At 52.4% G+C, this 21746-nt stretch overlaps 1 protein-coding gene across 2 annotated transcripts; it reads left to right on the top strand.

Moving 5' to 3' along the window:
• Positions 1-351: 351 nt before the first annotated feature.
• Positions 352-21394, top strand: rfx5 (regulatory factor X, 5). Of its 2 annotated transcripts, none has more exons than XM_068022438.1 (10): positions 352-668; positions 7209-7339; positions 7956-7989; positions 9171-9253; positions 10100-10234; positions 10775-10894; positions 12397-12475; positions 13238-13439; positions 16479-16570; positions 17755-21394. In XM_068022438.1, the coding sequence occupies exons 2-10, from the start codon at positions 7221-7223 to the stop codon at positions 18748-18750; spliced, it is 1860 nt and encodes a 619-aa protein (XP_067878539.1). In that variant the 5' UTR covers positions 352-668; positions 7209-7220; the 3' UTR covers positions 18751-21394. The 2 variants fall into 2 exon arrangements, with proteins under 2 accessions (XP_067878539.1, XP_067878538.1); XM_068022437.1 differs by lacking the exon at positions 352-668 and adding an exon at positions 1273-1711.
• Positions 21395-21746: the final 352 nt, after the last annotated feature.

Raw genomic sequence — 21746 nt, 5'->3', positions numbered from 1 at the left:
AAATTTAAATATATGCTGTGAGCTGTGGAGAGGTGGGACTACAGTGAACAGTGCACTCCTCCCACCTCAGTCATAACAATTTATACTGCATCCTTCATGACTGGAGGACATCCCCAAGCACTTTTAAAGTCGACACTGTTGTAACGTTGGAAACACAGCAGCAAATTTGCACACAGCAAGCTCCCACAAACAGCAGCGAGGTAAGAAGCAGTGGGAAACACTGTTGCCTCTGAGTTACAAGATTTCGGGTTCAACTCCCACGGAGTGCTGCACAGTCAGCGGTGCCGTCTAACGGGAGGAGACGTTGAACTGAGGCCCTGCCTGCCCTCTCGGGTGGATCTAATAGATCCCACGGCCACTATTGGAAAAAGAGCAGGACGGAGTTCTCTCCGGTGTCCTGGGGGCCAATATTTATCCCTCAACCAACATCACCAAAAACAGAATATCTGGGTCATTATCACATTGCTGTTTGCGGGATCTTGCTGTGCACAAATCGGCTGCTGCATTTTCGACATTACAACAGTGACTGCACTTCAAAAAAGTGCTTCATTGACTGTGAGGCTCTTTGGGACGTCCAGTGGTGATGAAAGGCGCTAGAGAAATGCAAGTCTTCCTCTTTCAAAGAGCTGGCATAGGCACAAAAGGCTGAAAGGCTGTATAAATCCACGGTATTTTAGTGTTATTATTGAATTAATCTTATAGCAAAGCTAATTATATCGGTGTAATGCTAAATATTTCAGCATCTGGTTGCAAAACTGAACTAAAACGACGGTCAGGTCCAGTGAGACAGGAGATTTTCCTTGGATTTGTTGGGGTTAAACATAAGATAACAGGTTAAGAGGTGGATATTTCCACCCCTACTTTGGAATAAAAAAAATTATCTCCAGTAACATTTCACCTTGACGTTAAATAAACCTAAATATTAAAAAAAAAACCTCAGCAAGTCCAAACAGCTGTCACTGACTGCCAATCGGAGTGATTGACAGCGGCGTTGACCAATGGGAAAAGGGATCAGGACACCGCCTACCTCATGGGAACCAATCGGCGACGGGGAAAGAGCGTCCGCTGTCTGGAAACGCCCATTCCCCATGATTTTTAAAATACAGTTAAAATATGAACATTTCCGTCGCAAATGGCAAGACAGGCGAGGAAACATTAATCAGCGTTGCTGTCCGAATACAAATAAGCACTTATTACAGCTCACCACAAGCCGATAAAGACCTAAGGGCCGACCACGCAGCGCGAATTTAAAATACGAGGTCTACCAAACATGATAGCACCGAGATCTCATTGACGGCTGCCGCGTCCAATGGGCAACTGGGTCTGGAGACCGCCCCCTCCGCCTGTCCAATGGGACGCAATAGCGAGTTGGGGGGGCGGACCTTCATCCACAGAAAGTTAGGTTGACCTTTTTAAAACCCACCAGAGGGGCTTCAATTTAAAAAAAACAAATGGGAAAATGAAGTTTAAAAAAAATAAATTCTCGGCGGCGACGCGAATGTTTTTTTTTTGTTTTTTTTTAAAAAAAAGAATCTCTCGGACATTTGAAATCGAAACCGTTGGCGCGGGCCGGTGTTTACATGGCGGGCTGATTGACGGCGGGCTCGACCAATGGGAGAGCGGAGCCGGCGCTTCCGGCCGGAGACCGGCCAATGGGCGCGGGCGCGGGGGGCGGGGACATGTCTCTCGGGCCCAGGCCGAGTTGTTTAAGGTATATTTTTATTTAACTTGTGGGGTTGGAGGGAGGGCAAAGGCGACTTGGAGGGGTTTGATGGCGGGAATGGCGGTGCTCTGCGGCCCGGCTCGATGTTGAGGAAGGGGAGAGGGGGTTTAACTAGGGGGAGGGCGATCATGATGGAAGGGGTAAGGGGAGGGGGTGGTGGAATTGGCCTCAATACTGCGACCCCCTATCCTCCCCCCCCCCCCACCCACTGCACTTTGACCCTGCGCCCCTGCTCTTTGACCCCCACCAACTTGACCATCTTCATTGACATCAATGCCCAAACCCCTTCTTAGCTCCTTTCGCTGAGACACCACACTCTCCCCAAACAGGCCGCGCGGCTCGCCAACTTTCTTTTCTGGATCCCTTTTCAAAGGGACTTCAAAAAATTATTCGTTTAGGGGGTGTGGGCGTTGCAGCCCATCCCCCCCCCCCCGTCTTGAGCTGCCCACTGCCTTGAACCGCTGCAGTCCATGTGGTGTAGGCGCACCCGCCGTGCTGTTGAGGAGGGCGTTCCAGGATTCTGTCCCCAGCAACAGTGAAGGGACGACCGAGATATTTCCGCCTGAGGATGGTGTGTGACGTGGAGGTGGTGGTGCTCCTGTGCACCTGCTGCCCTTAAATCCTGCAGTCAACTTTGAAAGAAGGATTTGCATATGCTAAATATGCATAACCTCATCACCTCTCTCAAACATCATTCATGTATGGTGCTTTGAAGTGTACATGCTATTTATTGACAAATCCAATTGCAAACAGTTTGCCAGCTTGGACTGTGGGCGGCCCTTTCCCTAATGCTCTGAAATTGGTCAAGCCCATGGGTGGAGTGCCTGAGTGCCACTGGTACTGGTGAGGGCATCCACCGCTAATACATAAAGATTTTATTATCCTTTCATGGGATGTGGGCGCCGCTGGCGAGTCCAACATTTGTTGCCCGTCGCTAAAAGCCCTTGAGAAGGTGGTGGTGAGCTGCCTTCTTGAACTGCTGCAGTCCATGTGGTGTAGGTATACCCACAGTGCTATTAGGGAGGGAGTTCCAGGATTTTGACCCAGCGATAGTGAAGGAACAGCTATATATTTCCAAGTCAGGATGGCCTGTGGCCTGGGGGGAACTTGCAGGTGTTGGTGCTCCCATGCGCTTGCTGCCCGTGTCCTTTTAGGTGGTAGAGGTCGCGGGTTTGGAAGATGCTGTTGAAGGAGCCTTGGTGCGTTGCTGCAGTCTATCTTGTAGATGGTACACACTGCTGCCACTGTGCGTTGGTGGTGGAGGGAGTGAATGTTGAAGGTGGTGGATGGGGTGCCAATCAAGCGGGCTGCTTTGTCCTGGATGGTGTTGAGTTTCTTGAGTGTTGTTGGAGCTGCCCCCATCCAGGCAAGTGGAGAGTATTCCATCACACTCCTGACTTGTGCCTTGTAGATGGTGGACAGGCTTTGGGAGTCAGGAGGTGAGTTATTCACTGCAGGATTCCCAGCCTCTGACCTGCTTTTGTAGCCACGGTATTTATATGGCTGGTCCATTCAGTTTCTGGTCAATAGTAAGCCCCAGGATGTTGACAGTGGGGGATTCAGCAATGGTAATGCCATTGAATGTCAAGGGGAGATGGTTAGATTCTCTCTTGTTGGAGATGGTCATTGCCTGGCACTTGTGTGGCGCGAATGTTACTTGCCACTTATCAGCCCAAGCCTGGATATTGTCCAGGTCTTGTTGCATTTCTACACAGACTGCTTCAGTATCTGAGGAGTCGCGTATGGTGCTGAACATGTGCAATCATCAGCGAATATCCCCACTTCTGACCTTATGATGGAGGAAGGGTAATTGCGGACCTCCATCGAAATTATAATATGATCTTTGTGCTGCTTTCAGTGCTCCACCTCCGCCCTCCCAGCTCATGCCAAACCCGCCTCCAGCCCCTCCCCAGTTACTTTGCAGCCCCCCAGGAGTTCAGGGACACCGGTTTGAGAAGCACTAAAATAGCCTCTTGGACTTAGGAACATCGGAGCAGGAGTAGGCCATTCAGCCCATCGAGCCTTTCAGTGTCCGAATGAGCCATGCCAACGCCTGGGCGGCAGCCGGGATGCTACAGTTGGTTTCAATGGCCTCGGCTTTTCTCTGGAATTCCCTCCCTAAACCTCTCCGCCTCTCTCTCTCTCTCTCTCTCCTCCTTTAAGACCGCTCCTTAAAGCCAACCTCTTTGACTGAGCTGTTGGTCACTTGCCCCTAATATGGCTCGGGGTCAAATTCTGTCTGACAACAATCCCGTGAAGCACCTTGGGATGTTTTACTATGTCAAAGGCACTATATAAATGCAAGTTATTGTTTAGGGCAATTGGTGATGTATCATATGCGGCTAATGAGGAATCCAGATTTAGCGGCGAGTGGGAAGTTATAATTGGCCTCAATCGTGTGATCTTTGACCCCCAGCGCCGCGCCCCTCTCTATAGCGCTCAGTGATTTAGCCAGTTGCCTTCGTGGAGGCACCAGGGCAGTATTTGCCTCTGTGCCCATCTGCCCAAAGGCAGGCAATAGGCGCCTGGACTGCCACTTGCTGACTGTCTGTTGTACTGGTGATCCATACAAATTCGAAGGTTGGAGGGCCTCCTTGTGGCTGGTGCTCTTGGGCCACCTCCAGGCCCAGGTTGGATGCGGCTGGCGGCTGGGAGTGGGAGTTGCGGGTGGCGGGGGTTCACTCTGGGGTGCCCGCCGCTCTTCCACAACCTAGCCCGTGCTCGGGCGGCCCTGGAGAAGGAGCACGCGGTGCCTGCCGGCCCCCGCCTGAGGCCGGTGAACACCCCAGGGACCTTTAAAAATACAAATTCTTTCACGAGATGTGGGCACGGCCAGCATTTGTTGCCCCTTGACAGCAGGGGGCAGTCAAGTGCATTGCTGTGAGTCTGGAATCACGTGTAGGCCAGACCAGGCAAGGACGGCAGATTTCCTTCCCTCAAGGACATTAGTCAATCAGATGGGTTTTTGCGACAATCGATGATGGTTTCGTGGTCGCCATTACTGAGACTACCTTTCAATTCCAGATTGTTTTTTTATTAATTCATTGAACTTATGAATTATTTGAATTTAAATTCCACCAGCCGAGGGGCGATTTGAACCCGTGTCCCTGGGACATTAGCCTGGTCTCTGGATTATTAGTTTGGTGACTATGCCACTGGAGGGCATAAGTGGCCATGAGGTGCAATCTTTAATGTCAGCTTATCTTTGTGTTACTGTTTGCATTCGGCTTAGGTTCCGTCTCTCTGAAAAGGAGGCAGTTCTGTCAGGCTGGTATGCACATGCGAGTTCATTGCAATTCTGATTTGTAAATTTAAAGAAGTGCAGAATAGACACCATCATTGGAGACTTAGTCTCAGTACCGGCATCGTAGCCTAGTGGTTATGTCGCTGGACTAGTAATCCAGAGGCCAGGCTGATGACATGGGGACACGGGTTCAAATCCCACCATGGAATTTAAATTCAATTAATAAATGCAGTTAATTAATAACAATCTGGAATTGAAAGCTAGTCTCAGTAATGGTGCCATCATATTCGTTAAATAAAAAAACACCCAACTTGTTCACTAATATCCTTTAGGGAAGGAAATCTGCTGTCCTTACCCGGTCTGGCCTACATGTGACGCTTGACTGCCCTCTGAAATGGGTCCAGCGACCCAGTCAGTTGCATTCAAGGCGGCTCATCGCCACCCCCTCAAGGGGCAATTAGGAAGGAGCAAACCCCATGAATGAATGGATAAATAAAAGCGCTCCTGTACAGGTCTGACACTAGGAATCGGAGTGTCGTGCAGACTTTGTCGACTGCACTCCAGGCTAGCAGGCATTTTGACACGGAGTAATCCCCGCCAGCGTGGGCACTGGTTCCCCAGCGAGGTTCCCGAGGAGGACTTCACAGTGTTGACTGGACTGAACGTGCCTTGACCCGATACCCAGCTGAGTGGTCTGTCCGCTTTCACCTTCCGAGCGGTTTGACAGAGCTGAGAAGCTTGTTTGGCCATTTCAGAGGGCGGAGAATCGAGACACTCACTAATGCACGAACGTACGAATTAGGAGCAGGAGTCGGCCACTCGGCCCCTCGAACCTGCTCCGCCATTCGACAAGATCATGGCTGATCTGATTGTAACCTCAACTCCACATTCCCACCGACCCCCGATAACCTTTCACCCTCACCCCCCCGCTAGTCAAGAATCTGTCTACCTCCGCCTTAAAAATATTCAAAGACTCTGCTTCCACCGCCTTTTGAGGAAGAGAATTCCAAAGACTCACGACCCTCTGAGAGAAAAAAATTCTCCTCATCTCTGTCTTAAATGGGCCACCCCTTATTTTTAAACAGTGACCCCTAGTTCTAGATTCTTCCACAAGGGGAAACATCCTTTCCATATCCACCCTGTCAAGACCACTCGGGATCTTATATGTTTCAATCAAGTCGCCTCTTACTCTTCTAAATTCCAGCGGATACAAGCCTAGCCTGTCCAATCTTTCCTCATAAGACAGCCCGCCCATTCCAGGTATTAGTCTAGTAAACCTTCTCTGTACTGCCTCCAACGCATTTACATCCTTCCTTAAATAAGGAGGCCAATATTGTACACTCTCGCTCTCTCAACTCATTCATAGGAACAGGAGGAGACAGTATCTGAACTTCATTTACTGGCCTTGGCTCAATATCCTAAAAAGCCCTTACTCAACAATCTATCTCTCTTTGGAAATTTCCAATTGACCCTCCCCCCCCAGCCTCGACAGCTTTTTGGGGGGGAGCGAGTTCCAGATTCCCACTTCCCTTTGTGTGAAGAAGTGCTTCCTGACATCACCCCCTGAACGGCCCTGAACTTTAACCTTCTGCCCCTTAATCTCGATTAATTCATCCCTCAATCTACCATATCACTACAACCCCAACTTGCATTTATATAGAACTTTTTAATGTAGTACAACATCCCAAGGTGCTTCATGGAGCATTATCAGACAGAATTTGACCCCAAACCGCATGAGATATTAGGGGACGGGCGACCAAAAGCTCGGTCAAAGAGGCCGGTTTTAAGGAGCGTCTTAAAGGAGGAGAGAGAGAGAGAGAGAGGCGGAGAGGTTTAGGGAGGGAATTCCAGAGCTCCCAGGCAGCTGAAGGCACGGCCGCCAATGGTGGAGCGATGGGAATCGGGGGGATGGGCGAGAGGCCGGAATTGGAGGAGCGCAGAGATCTCGGAGGGTTGTAGGGGCTGGAGGAGGTTGCAGAGTTAGGGAGGGAGTGGCGAGCGCCTGGAGGGATTTGAAAACAAGGGTGAGTATCAAGGGAATAGAGGCCAAGTTTTTTGTTGTTGAAATAAACGAGAATAAAAATGTGCGAGTCAAAAGTTTTATCAGCTGGTGCAACGAAAGTGAGAGGCAGACCCAGAGAGAGGCAAGCGTCAGTCAAGCTCTGCCTCGCTCATCAGGCGAGAAGGACCCTGTTCGGTGTTTCTCTCTTCTCAATGGTCCTGTCATGTTCTTTCTCCCAGAGACTGGAACCCATGGAGGAGAAGGAGCCTCAGCCGCAGTTTCCGAACCGAGGGAGGCTGACCCCGGCAGACTCGGAGGCGGTGGACACTGAGCCCAGCACTCTGCTGCACAAGATAAGGGGCTCAATCACGTAAGAGGCGGTTTGAGCGGTGATCAGCACTTGACCCCTGTCTGCTTGCTGGAAGTGAGGGGGGGGGGTTCGCTTTCCTCTCTGGCCCGTTCCGCTCCCTGATACAGCCTGCTCTGGTCCCCCTCTCCCCTTGGGTGGTGGGAGATGCCAGCATGAGGCAGGAGGCCCCCCCCCCAATGATTGGTGTATTGTTTTAGAAATAGTGCTCGGGGAGGGGGGGGGGGGGGGGTGCAGTGGGTGGGCAGCACACCGCAGCCTTAAGGTGGATCTGCCTGCGTCAAATGTGCCAGTCTCGGCCGCCACCGTACCAGCTTGGGGGCAGCTCCTATAGCGGGTGCCCTGTGGCAAGCGCCCAGAATCAGGGGGCAACACACCCACCCTCGAAGGTGACGCTCGGCAACTGGCTGTGGAAATGTCTCAGCCCGTGCCGCGAGGTCCGCCGGGGCCGGGCCCCCCCCCCCAACACCCCCTCGCACTCCCGTGCCGCCCGCCAGTTCTCAGAATGACCCGTTGTGTCACAACCTCCTGGAGTTCAGTGCACAAACACTGTAATCAGCATTGCACGCATCAAGGTTCCAGTTAACAGCGTTCTTCACTTTTGCTTCCTTCCCGACAGTAAGAACATCCAGTTGAAAGTGGATAATGTTCTGGTAAGTGCCCGTTCTCTTTTATACTCTCTTTGTTCCCGCCACCCCAACAACCCTCGACTTTGTGTCTTGTATTTCATTCCATTCAGCGATTGGGAAGGCGTTTGTTCCCAGGGGATTCGAGTGCAGAAGTAGGGAAGTTTTGCTGCAGTTGTGCCGGGCCTTGGTGAGACCACATCTGGAGTGGCGTGTTCAGTTATGGTCTCCTTACTTAAGAAAGGATAAAATCGCATTAGAAGCAGTTCAGAGACGGTTCGCTCGACTGATGAGGGGTTGTCTTATGAGGAAAGGTTGAGCAAAGGTTGGGAATTTTCGAAGAATGAGAGGTGATCTTGTTGAAACATGTAAGATTCTGTGGGGACTGGATAGAGTGGATACCGGGAGGATGTTGCCTCTTGTGGGGGAGACTAGAACTGGGGGGTTTCCCATATAAGTCGGAGAATGAGGGGAAATTTTCTCTCTGAGGCTCATTAGTCTGTGGAAGCTCTTCCCATGGTCAAATAGCCGGCCTGTACAGCACTGCTAATGGCCACTTTGGGAAGGGGGGTTGGGTGGGCGAGGCACCAGAGGGCGCAGGCAGTCAATGCCTATAGGAAAGGGGGCACACCATTGGCGAGGTGCGTTTCTGTGTCCTTTTATATAAATCCCACTCCGCTGGCATTTCTCCAGCGCCTTCCACCACCTCCGGACGTGTCAAAGCGCTTCACAGCCAGTGAAGCACTTGTTTTGAGGTGCAGGCAAATGTGGGCCAATTTGCGCACAGCAAGATCCCGCAAACAGCAACGCGATAATGACCCAGTTCGTCTGGTTTTTTTTTAGTGATAAATATCGGGCCCCAGGACACAGGGGTGAACTCCCCCCCCCCCCCCCTACTCTTCTTCCAATAGTGGCTATGGGATCTGTTACATCCACCCGAGAGGGGCAGACGGGTTTAACATCTCATCCGAAAAGGCGGCACCTCCGACAGTGCAGCCCTCCCTCGGTACTGGCACTGGGAGCGTCGGCCTGGATTTTTGGTGCTCGAGTCGTGGAGTGGGACTTGTGCCTGGGGGCCCTGTGACTTAGAGGAGAGAGTACTACTCACTCAGCCACGGCTGGCGTGCTTCAAAACGAACCGAGAAGATTTGGAGCCTTTAACGGGAGAATTGACACTATTTTTCTTTACCCTCTCCATTTGTTTATAGCAAGAAGTCAAAGGGTTTTCAGATGCAGAGAAACTCTACCTCTACTTGCAGCTCCCCTCAGGACCGAGTCACGGTGACAAAAGGTATTTAGCAACGAAATGCTGAGAATGGGGTTGAACGGGAGCTTCGACTGTTCGGAGAGTTCCCGAGGAGCCGCGCCCAAATATCCCACTTCAGTTGTTCGGTTCTCCACACGCACAACTTGCATGTCGAACCGTAGGACGGTTACAGCACAGGTGGAGTCCATTCGGCCCATCGTGGCCTGTGCTGGCTCTTTGAAAGAGCTATCCCACTAGTCCCACTACCCAGCCCCCCTGCTCTTTCGCCCCATATCCCTGCAACTTTCTCCCCTTCCAGTATTTATCCAATTCCCCCCTTTTGAAAGTTACTATTGAATCTGCTTCCACCGCCCTTTCAGGCAGCGCGTTCCAGATCACAACAACTCGCTGCGTTAAAAAAAAATTCTCCTCATCTCCCCCCCCCTCTGGTTCTGCGGAAGGCGACCGACAAAGGAACAGGAGGAGACCGTTCAGCCCCTCGAGCTTGTTCCGCCATTCAGTAAGATTGTGTCTGATCTGCGACCTAACTCCATATTCCCGCGCCTTTGCTCCCATAATCCCTTCATCCCTTCGGACAACGAGAAATCTCCCAATCTCCAATTTTAAGTGAACGAGATTGAACCAAAGTCGCTTGCCGTTGGCGGAAGAGAGCGCCTCTTCCCCGCGCGTGCCAGAGGCATCTCGAGCCCGTGGTGCACTTGCGAATCGCGTTCCGGGCCGCGTCCGGATTTTTTTTTTTTGTCCCCACTCCGTACAGTTCCCACAGGAAATCTATCGACGCGGGGCGCTCGAGCCGCGCGCCAATTTGAACGCACGATACGGATTGCCGCTTCTATCGTCGCCGACCTCTGTGCGCGGTTTCGGTTTCAGCTCCAGCGTCAGCAGCAGCGACCAGTACTCCTCGAGCACCGCTGATCAGATGCATGCCTGCAACTGGATACGGAACCACCTGGAGGAGCACCCGGACACCTGCCTACCAAAGCAAGACGTGTACGACGCGTACAAGTAAGTACCCGAGGCATTTACGACGCGTACAAGTAAGTACCCGAGGCATTACAGGGCACAGGGCGGCGTTCCCCCCCCCCCCCCCGCCCCCCCCCGTTTAACGGAATAGCTTCATTGAATGACGTCGATTGCCCCTTCAGAAGGTGGTGGCGAGCCGCCTTCTTGAACCGGCTGCAGTCCGCGTGGGGTAGGTGCACCCACAGTGCCGTTAGGGAGGGAGTTCCAGGATTTTTGACCCAGCGACAGTGAAGGAACGGCCGATATAGTTCCAAGTCAGGACGGTGCGTGGCTTGGAGGGGAACCTGCAGGCGGTGGTGTCCCCATGCGTCTGCTGCCCTTGTCCGTCTAGGTGGTAGAGGTCGCGGGTTTGGAAGGTGCTGTCTAATGAGCCTTGGTGCGTTGCTGCAGTGCGTCTTGTCGATGGTACACACTGCTGCCACTGTGCACCGGCTGGCAGCGAAAGACCGTAGCACTAAGAAAAACTAGGAGGGAAAGAGGATGGAACATTAAACATTGATCTCTTGCGTTCTCTTTTAACAGGCGATACTGTGACAATCTGTCCTACCGGCTTCTCAGTGCGGCAAACTTTGGTAAAATCATGCGCGATGTCTTTCCGAACTTCAAGGCTCGGCGACTGGGAGGGCGAGGCCAGTCCAAATATCCTTTCCCATCTCGTTTTGTCTTTCCTTCAAAAGTTCAGGCCATTTCCATCGCGGTTGTGCTCTGAAAAAATATGGACCATGGCTCAGTAAGGAGCACCCTCGCCTTGGAATTAGGAGGCTGCGGGTCCGAGCCCCCACTCCAGAGACTTGAGCCCATAATCCAGGCTGGCGCTCCCAGCGCCGGCACTCAGGGGGTGCTGCACAGTCAGAGGTGCCATCTTTCCGATGAGACAAAGCAAGATCCCGTCTGCCGTCTGAGGTGGATGTTATGGATCCCGTGGTAAATGCTGGAAGATTTTTAATTCATTCTCAGAATGTAGCTGCACTGGCTGGGTCAGCATGTATTGCCCTTGACAACCGAGTGTCTTTTTCGGCCATTTCCCAGGGCAGTTAAGAGACAACCACATTGCTGTGGGTCTGGAGTTACATGTAGGCCAGACCGGGTAAGGACGGCGGATTTCCTTCCCTAAAGGACACGAGTGACCCAGATGTGTTTTGATATCACTCTCTGGTAGTTATATAGTCTGATTTATTTAATTAACTGAATTTAAAATTCCGCTTCCAGACATACACTATGCTACTGATTTCCCACACGTACTGGCCACATTATTAGCCACAAGCAACTACCACAACACATGATCTGGTCCCCATTAGTCACGGCACAATCTAGCCCACAAGCAAAGCACGATAGAAATGCAGGTCTATCTTTCTTTCATTCTTTCTTCCCCTCGCCCATCACTCTCTTTTGCACACTCTGTCTCTGTGCCTCTCGCGCACACTCTTTGTGTCTGTCACACTCACTATGCCTCTCTCACACTCTCTGTGTGCCTCGCACACTCTGTCTCTGGCTCTCGCACTCTCTGTGTGCCTCTCTCGCACTCCCTGTGCCTCTCGCACACTCTCTCTGTGCCTCTCGCACACTCTCTCTCTGGCTCTCACACTCTCTGTGTGCCTCTCTCGCACTCTCTGTGTGCCTCTCTCGCACTCTCTGTGTGCCTCTCTCGCACTCTCTGTGTGCCTCTCTCACACTCTCTGTGTGCCTCGCACACTCTCTCTCTGGCTCTCACACTCTCTGTGCCTCTTGCACAATTTCTCTGTGCCTCTCGCACTCTCTCTGCCTCTCGCACTCTCTGTGCCTCTTGCACAATTTCTCTGTGCCTCTTGCACAATTTCTCTGTGTCTCTCACACTCCCTGTGCCTCTCGCACACTCTCTCTGTGCCTCTCGCACACTCTCTCTCTGGCTCTCACACTCTCTGTGTGCCTCTCTCGCACTCTCTGTGTGCCTCTCTCACACTCTCTGTGTGCCTCACACACTCTCTCTCTGGCTCTCACACTCTCTGTGCCTCTTGCACAATTTCTCTGTGCCTCTCGCACAATTTCTCTGTGTCTCTCACACTCTCTGTGCCTCTCACACACTCTCTCTCTTCATCTCTGCATCAGTCCTTTCATGTAATCTTGATGGTCCTGTTAACTTCAAGTACTTAACTCATTCCAACATACTGTTACGGTGGGATAAGACGGAAGACTGTGGTTAGCATGCCTTCACTTCCCAGCCTGGATCTGAAGCTCCCAGACCCGGTGAGTGGGATTACACTTTGTTATTGTGTTTGTGTTTTCTCCGCAGTTATGTTCAGGGAGGGCGCAGCCTCGTCCTTTGAAAGCTGTCCAGTTATCTACATTTCCACTTGACTGCCTGAATGTAATGCGAGGCAGATGGGCCATGTAGCCTGCTTTGGCGCAGTTAACTTTTCCATGTTTCTACGATGCCTCCCTGTACAGCTCCTCCCATCAGCCTCGCAGTCCATGAACGATTGAATTCAGTGCCTGTTCTTTTACGTGAGTTCCCAGCTCTGTCGGGTGGCTCAGTCTTTGAACCAGAAGATCGTGGGTTCGAGTCCCCAGAGGGCCAGAGGAAATAACCCCCAGTGCCCGTACTGAGGGAGGTGCTGTCTTTCGGGATGAGGTGTTAAACCGAGGCCCCAGTCCGCCCCTTCTCAGGTGGATGCAAAAGATCCCATGGCTACTATTGGAAGAAGAGCCCGGGGTGGGGGGGGGGGGGGGGGGGCGGGGAGTTCTCCCCGGGGCCCCAATATCTATCTCTCGACCAACATCACTGAAATGCAGACGATGTGGGTCCTTATCATTTGTTTGCGGGATCTTGCTGTGCACAGATATTGGCTGCCGTGGTTCGTCACATTACAGCAATGATCGCATGTGTTCAATTGAATGGCAGAATGGCCACCTCCTGTTACCATATCCTATGTTCTGAACTAACGATAGGCCATCTGTGTGTGTGGTCTCTCTCTCTTTCTCTCTCTCTCTCTTTCTCTGTCCTGACAGCTGGAAGTCAAGGAAGTGGACAAGTCGCATCAGAACGAGGTGCTGATGTCGGCGGCCATCAGTCTGATCTGTGAGTGGGCTCAGCGCGTGCTGATGAGGCAGTTTGACACGGTCGTGGACCTGGCCCGCTTCCTCGTGATGGAACACCTCATCAGCCCAAGGACCAAGAACGCGACAGTGGTGATGGAGGAGCTGATGACCGGTGAGTGCCCGGAGGCCGCACCCTCTTTTCAATTTTGCTGGGGGAAAAAAAAGTACTTCATTGTCTGTGAGGCACTTTGGGACATCCTGAGGTGATGAAAGGTGCTATCGAAATGCAACTCTTTTTTTTTGTATTTATCCTTTTTATCTCTTTTTGAAAGTTACGATTGAATCTGCTTCCACCGCCCTTTCAGGCAGCGCGTTCCAGATCACAACAACTCACTGCGTTAAAACAAAATTCTCCTCATCTCCTCCCCCTCTGGTTCGCTTACCAATTATCTTAAATCTGTGTCTCTCTGGTTACCGACCCTCCTGCCAGCGGAAACAGTTTCTCCTCATTTACTCCATCAAAACCCTTCCTGATTTTGAACGCCCCGATTAAATCTCCCCCTTAACCCTCTCTGCTCTAAGGAGAACAATCCCAGCTTCTCCCAGTCTCTCCACATTAACTGAAGTCCCTCATCCCTGCTCCCATTCCGGTAAATCTCCCTCCGCACCCTCTCCTAGACCTTGACATCCTTCCCAAAGTGCGGGGCCCACAACTGGACACAATACTCCAGCTGGGGCCAGTCCAGTGATTTCTGGAAAGGCATTTCACGGGAAACAGTGACCATGACAACCCTGGTTTGAGTTCCTGATAGTTGCCGAGTGAGCTGATTCCAGTCAGATCAGCAATTTTTAAAAACTAATTCCTGTGATGTGGTGCTTGAGAAGGTGGTGGTGAGCTGCCTTCTTGAACCGCTGCAGCCCATGTGGGGTCGGTACACCCACAGTGCTGTTAGGGAGGGAGTTCCAGGATTTTGATTCAGCGACAGTGAAGAAACGGCCGATATAGTTCCAAGTCAGGATGGTGTGTGACTTGGAGGGGAACTTGCAGGTGGTGGTGTTCCCATGCGTCTGCTGCCCTTGTCCTTCTAGTTGGTAGAGGTCGGGGGTTTGGAAGATGCTGTCTAAGGAGCCTTGGTGCGTTGCTGCAGTGCATCTTGTAGCTGGTACACACTGCTGCCACTGTGTGTCAGTGGTGGAGGGAGTCAATGTTTGAGGTTGGGGTGCCAATCAAGCAGTTGCTTTGTCCTGGATGGTGTCGAGCTTCCTGAGTGTTATTGGAGCTGCACCCATCCAGGCAAGTGGAGAGTATTCCATCACACTTCTGACTTGTGCCTTGTAGATGGTGGACAGGCTTTGGGGAGTCAGGAGGTGAGTTACTCACCACAGAATTCCCAGCCTCTGACCTGCTCTTGTAGCCACGGTATTTATATGGCTGGTCCAGTTCAGTTTTTGGTCAATGGTAGCCCCTAGGATGTCGATAGTGGGGGATTCAGCGATGGTAATGCCGTTGAATGTCAAGGGTAGATGGTTAGATTCTCTCTTGTTGGAGCTGGTCATTGCCTGGCACTTGTCTGGCGCAAATATTACTTGCCGCTTATCAGTTCAAGCCTGGATATTGTCCAGGTCTTGCTGCATTTCTACATGGACTGCTTCAGTATCTGAGGAGTCGTGAATGCTGTTGAACATTGTGCAATCATCAGCGAACATCCCCACTTCTGACCTTATGATGGAGGGAAAGTCATTGATGAAGCAGCTGAAGATGGTTGGGCCTCGGACACTACCCTGAGGAACTCCTGCAGTGATGTCCTGGAGCTCAGATGATTGACCTCCAACAACCACAACCATCTTCCTTTGTGCTGGGTATGACTCCAGCCAGCGGAGAGTTTTCCCCCGATTCCCATTGACTCCAGTTTTACTAGGGCTCCTTGATGCCACACTCGGTTAAATGCTGCCTTGATGTCAAGGGCAGTCACTCTCACCTCACCTCTTGAGTTCAGCTCTTGGTATCCCTCTGGGTGAGGGAGGGCAGAATTTTACTGGGTTCCTACCCTTGATCACTGTTGGAAGCAGGAAGAACAAAATGCTGCAGATGCTGGAAATCCGCAACAAACTGGGGGAAAACACCTGCAAAGAAAGGGCAGAACTGTTGCTGTCTCGGGCAGCATGTGATAACCTTTCTTCACAGGTTCTGCATATCTTGATTGCAATGTTTTCTGTCTTTATTGCTCACCCCTCTGTTGGATGGAAGCGCCCACTGTGTTTCCCCGTTTAAACCCCCCCCCCCCCCACCACCCAGTTATATAGCCTGCCAACATTGGCGACATGAGAGATGGCCCTTGGCGTGAGCTACTGGAGGACAGCTACGGGGCGGCACAGTGGCGCAGTGGTTAGCACCGCAGCCTCACAGCTCCAGCGACCCTGGTTCAATTCTGGGTACTGCCTGTATGGAGTTTGCAAGTTCTCCCTGTGTCTGCGTGGGTTTCCTCCGGTTTCCCCCCACATGCCAAAGACTTGCAGGTTGATAGGTTAATTGGCCATTATAAATTGCCCTTAGTATAGGTAGGTGGTAGGGAAATATAGGGACAGGTGGGGATGTGATAGGAATATGGAATTAGTGTAGGATTAGTATTAATGGGTGGTTGATGGTCGGCACAGACTCGGTGGGCCGAAGGGCCTGTTTCAGTGCTGTATCTCTAGACTAGACTAGACATGAGGACACCTGGAATTAGCAACAGCAAGGATCTGCTATTAAATTTCTGATCCTTGTTTTAAGTCCCTCCGTGGCCCTCACCAGCACCCACCGCCCACCCCCCCCCCCCCCACCCCGCCCCCATCTCCGTAACCTCCTCCAGACCCTACGACCCTCCGGATCTCTGCGTTCTTCCAATTCCGGCCTCTTGCCCATCCCCCCCGATTCCCATCGCTCCACCATTGGTGGCCGTGCCTTCAGCTGCCTGGGAGCTCTGGAATTCCCTCCCTAAACCTCTCCGCCTCTCTCTCTCTCCCCTCTCCTATAAAACCGACCTCCTTGATCAAGCTACCGGTCACCTCTGCGGAGCATAAGTGGAGCAGATGGGCCGAATGGCCTGTTTCTGTGCTGTAAAATTCTAGAGGGAGTGGAGAAGGAAACTGAGGAAATTTTAACTGCCTCTTTTCTTTTTGAAAAAGTTTTTATTTTCAATTTCCCACTGCCACCCTTGTTAACTTGTAGAGAACATGCTGAAATCGCACAAGGACCCAAAGCCGCGACAACAACCCAAGAACGCGGGGCAGGAGAGCGAAGAAAAAGCACTGGACTCACAGGTGAGGGCCTCACATTCCTCATTCCTGGCAGTCGTGGGCACCTCCCATTTGCCCGGTGGTTTGAGGGAACCTCGTGGTTTGCCAGGCTGCTTCACCCGGGGGAGGGGTGGTGTGGGGGGTTCCGAGTTAGCCGGGGACTTGAGTGCAAGTTCTCGGCTGACACTCCCGGTGCCAGCACTGAGGGAGTGCCGCACTGTCGGAGGTGCCGTCTTTCGAATGAGACGTTAAACTGAGACCCCCGTCTGCCCCTCTCAGGTGGAAGAAGAGCGGTTGAGGTGGTTGGGGAGGGAGGGGGGAGTTCTCCCCGGTGTCCTGAGGCCAATATTTAACCCTGAACCAACATCACGAATAAAAACAGATGATCTGGGTCATTGTCACATACCTGTTTGTGGAATCTTGCTGTGTGTAAATTGGCGGCTGCGTTTCCTATATTATAAGGGGCGGCACAGTGGTGCAGTGGTTAGCACCGCAGCCTCACAGCTCCAGCAGACCCGGGTTCAGTTCTGGGCACTGCCTGTGCGGAGTTTGCAAGTTCTCCCTGTGACCGCGTGAGTTTCTGCCGTGTGCTCCGGTTTCCTCCCACCGCCAAAGACTTGCAGGTTGGTAGGTAAAATTGGCCATTGTAAATTGCCCCAAGTGTTGGTAGGGAATATAGGATTAATGTAGGATTGGCATAAATGGGTGGTTGTTGGTCAGCACAGACTCGGTGGGCTGAAGGGCCTGTTTCAGTGCTGTATCTCTCTATGACAACAGGCGACGATTCTTCAAAAGTACTTAATTGGCTGTAAAGCGCTTCGGGATGTCCTGAGAAAAAGGCGTTAGACAGATGCAAGTCTTTTCCCTTTCAGAGCCAAACCCCCTCTCCTAAAGGCATCTCAGTGTGAAACTCAGTCAAGGGCTGAGTGCTGGCACTGGGAGTGTCAGCCGAGATCAGGGTCTGGAGTGGGACATGGCAGGCCTTGTCTCTTCTTAGTCCTCTTCTTAGAAAGCTGTCATTGCGGCCAATGTCCCTGGACAGTGGTCAGGAGCAGGAGCTCAGGACTGACTCTCCTCTGTCATGCCCAAAGCTGCTGGGATGGGTGCCAAACCCAGGAGCAAACCAGGTGGCGATGAGGCCCATTGCTTAACCATTGCCAACTGGAGGTATAAGGACTTAAATGTCCTCTTTGTTTCAATCCACACAGACGGAGGCCTCCAAAGGGACGGTGGCAAATTCCCAGAGTGGTAAAGAAGATGGCCCAGGAGTCAGTCGAGGGAAACAGACCACCGCGGCCGACGTCGACAGCGTCATAAACCGCTACCCCCCCATAAGGCCGAAAGCGGAGACCAAGAAGCTGGTTGCCATCTCCACCGCCGGCGTGGCCCCCTGTCTCGCTCCGTCCGCCTTGCCCGTCAGGATGGGCACCATCGCTCCTCCCGTGCCCCTCACTCTGCCCCCGGGGGCCAACAGCGCGGGGGTCGTCGCCCCGGGGACCGTCCCCCTGCTGAAGAAGGTCACCGTCATCCTCCCGGGCTCAGTCAGGCTCCCAGGACCGGAGGCGCTCCCGGCTGCCCCACCCAAGAGCAAGGAGCCGGCGTGCTGGCCCAAGGCCGACGAGATCAAGTGCCGGCAAACCCGGCCGAAGAGCCCAGCTGCCGGCGCCTCGCCCCACAAGCGTCCTGCCAGCTCGCCGGCCGCCCCGGGTGAGAAGCAGGCCCCCAAGAGGAAGCGGGGGCGGCCGCGGAAGGTGCCAGTGGCGCTCCGCGGACAGGAGAACCCCGCGGGGCCGGCTGACGCCAGAGGCGGTGGGTTAACCAACGCTCAGAGAAGTCCGGCCGTCCGACCGGCTCCAGACGCCACGCGTCGCCCTGCAGGCACCAGCTTCGCCACGCTCTGTCGCCGCCTCTCACCGCCTGCCTCGGCACCCTCGCCGCCAACGAACACCGTCACCATTGCCTCGGCGCCTGCTCCTTCTCCTTCCCCCTCTTCACACACGGACGAGTCCGCGAAGCCGGCAGGGAGCTCTCCCGGTGAGCCCCTCTCCTGGGTCCCCGCGCTTGGCCAGCCGAGAAAGAACAGTGGACCCTCGGAGCCGGGGGTCCGCAAGACCTCGGTGATCAGGCCACTCTGGTGCGCAGGCGTGCCCGGGAGTCGAAGGGCAAAATCGCCGACGCAGAAGACGCCCACAGATCACAAATGACGGCAGCTCGTGCCCCCCTTCACCTGTGTTACCGACAAACCCGGCCAGGGTAGGTTGGCGGAGGCTGGCAGATTGGGAATGACATTCGACCCAGGAAAGCGGCACAGAACGGGACAGTGTCATACCTGCCCTGCTTTACGCCCTGCCCAATACTCAGCTCTGCACGGCTTCCAACGTGACTGAGCATCGGGCGGGAGCCATAAGGGGCAGCAGATGCCCTGCAGCCTACTCTGCGCCGCCCATCCCAGTCAAATTTCACCCTCCCCTCTCCCAACCTGAAGGGGTGAGGTGGCAGGAGAGTTCAGGGTAATATTCAAAATGCAGCTCTGCTTAAAAACTCTTCTTTTTTCCCCCCCTATTGATTGTTAATTGTTTTGATAATTACAAGTCTTAATGTTGCCGTAAAATTCTGCCAAAAAACCCGTTTGGGTTAAAATATGACGCCGGAGAAGTGTTTTAAAAAAATTATCCTCTCCCACCCTCGTGTGACAATTTTTTATACTGGTTTAATGCCTGAAGCACCCCCTTATATCTGCCATTTTTTGGATGGGGAAGGACAGTAATTGCTGATCATTTTCAGTGGGTCGGTTGACATCACTGTGTCCGTCAACGAGCTGGAGATGGGTGGGGTTGATGGTGGGGACGCGGGGTGGGTATTTATGGCAGGACTCACAGCAAGTAGTCTATTTTACAGCTAAGTATTCACTCACAGAGTCTAGATAACCAGCGCACCAAACAGTCTACAGTGTCTACTTTAAAAAAAAAGAGTCTCCATGAACTACAGCAAACAGAGCTCCTGCCCGAAACTACAGCAACTTCTCCCGGTAAAAGCAGGGTGATTTTTCTCCAGCAAAATGCATTGAGTGGAGTCACGCAGCCCCCTTTTTAATGATTGAAAGGTGTTTATTAACACACTGTTGTCCATTAAGCCTCGCCAGCAAGCTCCCCAGAAAGCGCGTTCTTCTCGGGCTTTTCCGTTCCGGTCCGCATGCCTCAGACCCAGCCTCGCGAGTAGGAAGGAAGGCGTGGGGGAGTGTGGGGCAGAGGGGAGGGTGGTTAGTAGGCAGTGGTAGAGTTGTGTTTCTCTACACATTTAACGAACACAGAGCCCATGATACGACTGCCGTTAAAACATTGAATCTGAGTGACCCAGACACCAACCCTAACCCTAACCCTAACGAGTCCCCACCATGTGGTAAAGTGCCTGTTTGCCTGTGCCAGCCTTTCAGGCAGCGCGTTCCAGATCACAACAACTCACTGCGTTAAAAAAAAAATTCTCCTCCTCTCCCCCCCTCTGGTTCTTTTACCAATTATCTTCAATCTGTGTCCCTCTGGTTACCGACCCTCCTGCCACTGGAAACAGCTTCTCCTTATTCACTCCATCAAAAACCCTTCCTGATTTTGAACGCCCCCATTAAATCTCCCCCTTAACCTACACTTCAGAAGTACCTCATTGGCTGTAAAGTGTTCTGAGGTCGTGCAAGGTGCTATGGGAATGCAAGTCTTTCTTGTTAGTTCTCGACCCCCCCCCCCCCTGAAATGTGAAAATTAGAAAGTTGGGCCCCAATAGCTGGGTGTAAATTGCATTTTGTCAGGGTTTCCACAGGTTGGAAAATGATGGGCCTTTGTTTGTGCTTCTCTCCCTGTCTCTCTCTCTCTCTCTCTCTCTCACTCACTCGTACACACACGCTTCTCAGTCAGATGGATTAGCGCCTTAATGTTTTTCGATTGCACTCTGTTAAATCTTCAAACAACGCGGTATTAAACCTACCGCAAAGAATTAACACTACTGATTGTTAAGTGTGTGGGAGTGGGAAGAACAAATTAAACAGATTTCCCACCTGCCCACCCCTCTCCAGTTCCAGTAACTCCGACACAGTAGTTATGGTATGCTAGGTATCTTTAACCAGAGTCTCGGTACAGCAAGGGGCCATTCAGCCCATCGTGTCCCTGCCGGCTCTCTGAGGGAGCTATCCAGTTGGTCCCCAGCCCAGCCCCACACTCTCCTTATTTACTCCCTCAAAGCCCCTCGCCGTTTTGGTCTTACACCTTTCTTACTGGGGTGCCCTCGAGGCAGTTGAGGATCGGAAGGCCGTTTGACTGCGTGGGGCATCACCGGGGAACCGGTCAGGAGAAGGAAGCCCCGGGCTCATTTGCCTCCGAGACTGGCGTTTGGCCTCCCCAGTGGGAAGGGCGCACGTGCAAGGACTGGGGGGGCGGCAACGGGGGGCAAGGGGGCGGGGCTCAGCTGCGACGGCCCCTGCAGTCGAATAGCCAGCCACAAGCAGGCAGCTATTTCGAGGGGACGACAGGCTGAATGAAACTGAGGGGAACGCTCTGGGAAATGACTCTTGGGCTTTTCAGCAAACTCCGGGAAGTCGCTGATGTCCCCGGATCTTTTACTGAGACAGCCTACCCAATCCATTGCCCTGTCTCGGCATACCATCATGTCTTCCCTCTCTTAAAGGACTCGCTTACCTCACTCAGCAATAACCTGATCCAGAGAGAGAGAGAGAGATCGACAGACCTTCCTGGCCTCCTCCAACCCATTTGCCTACATACTGAGGGATTTTCAGTTTTTTTTTACAGAAGTGAAATATAATTGTGTTAAAAATGTAAATAATAAAAACATATTGATGACTTATGTGCTGGTTTCTCTCGTGTGCCTTTGGCTGTTGAGACTCTACTCTGGATACTCCTTTCTGTAGCCCTTCCATGACCCCTCAATGTCAGTTCTCATATCACTGAGGCTTTCATTATATTAACGTTGATTCTTGGGATGTGGCTAACATTACGCTAGAGAGTCGACCCTATAGTTGTGGGACTGGAGTCCCATGTAGCCAGGTAAGGGTGATAGGTCGTTCCCCTGAAGGACATGAGTAAACCAGTTTGGCTCACGTTGTATGGAATTGAATTTGGTAACAAGACACGGTGGGGTTCAAACGCACAATCTACGTGGCCACTCCACTTTCATAACCATGAGGCTATCACGGCCT

This window comes from Heterodontus francisci, chromosome 46 (genome assembly GCF_036365525.1).
Source record: "Heterodontus francisci isolate sHetFra1 chromosome 46, sHetFra1.hap1, whole genome shotgun sequence".
Classification (NCBI taxonomy): domain Eukaryota; kingdom Metazoa; phylum Chordata; class Chondrichthyes; order Heterodontiformes; family Heterodontidae; genus Heterodontus; species Heterodontus francisci.
The sequence above is the reverse complement of the archived record's forward strand: the minus strand, read 5'-3'. Positions and strand labels throughout refer to the sequence as shown.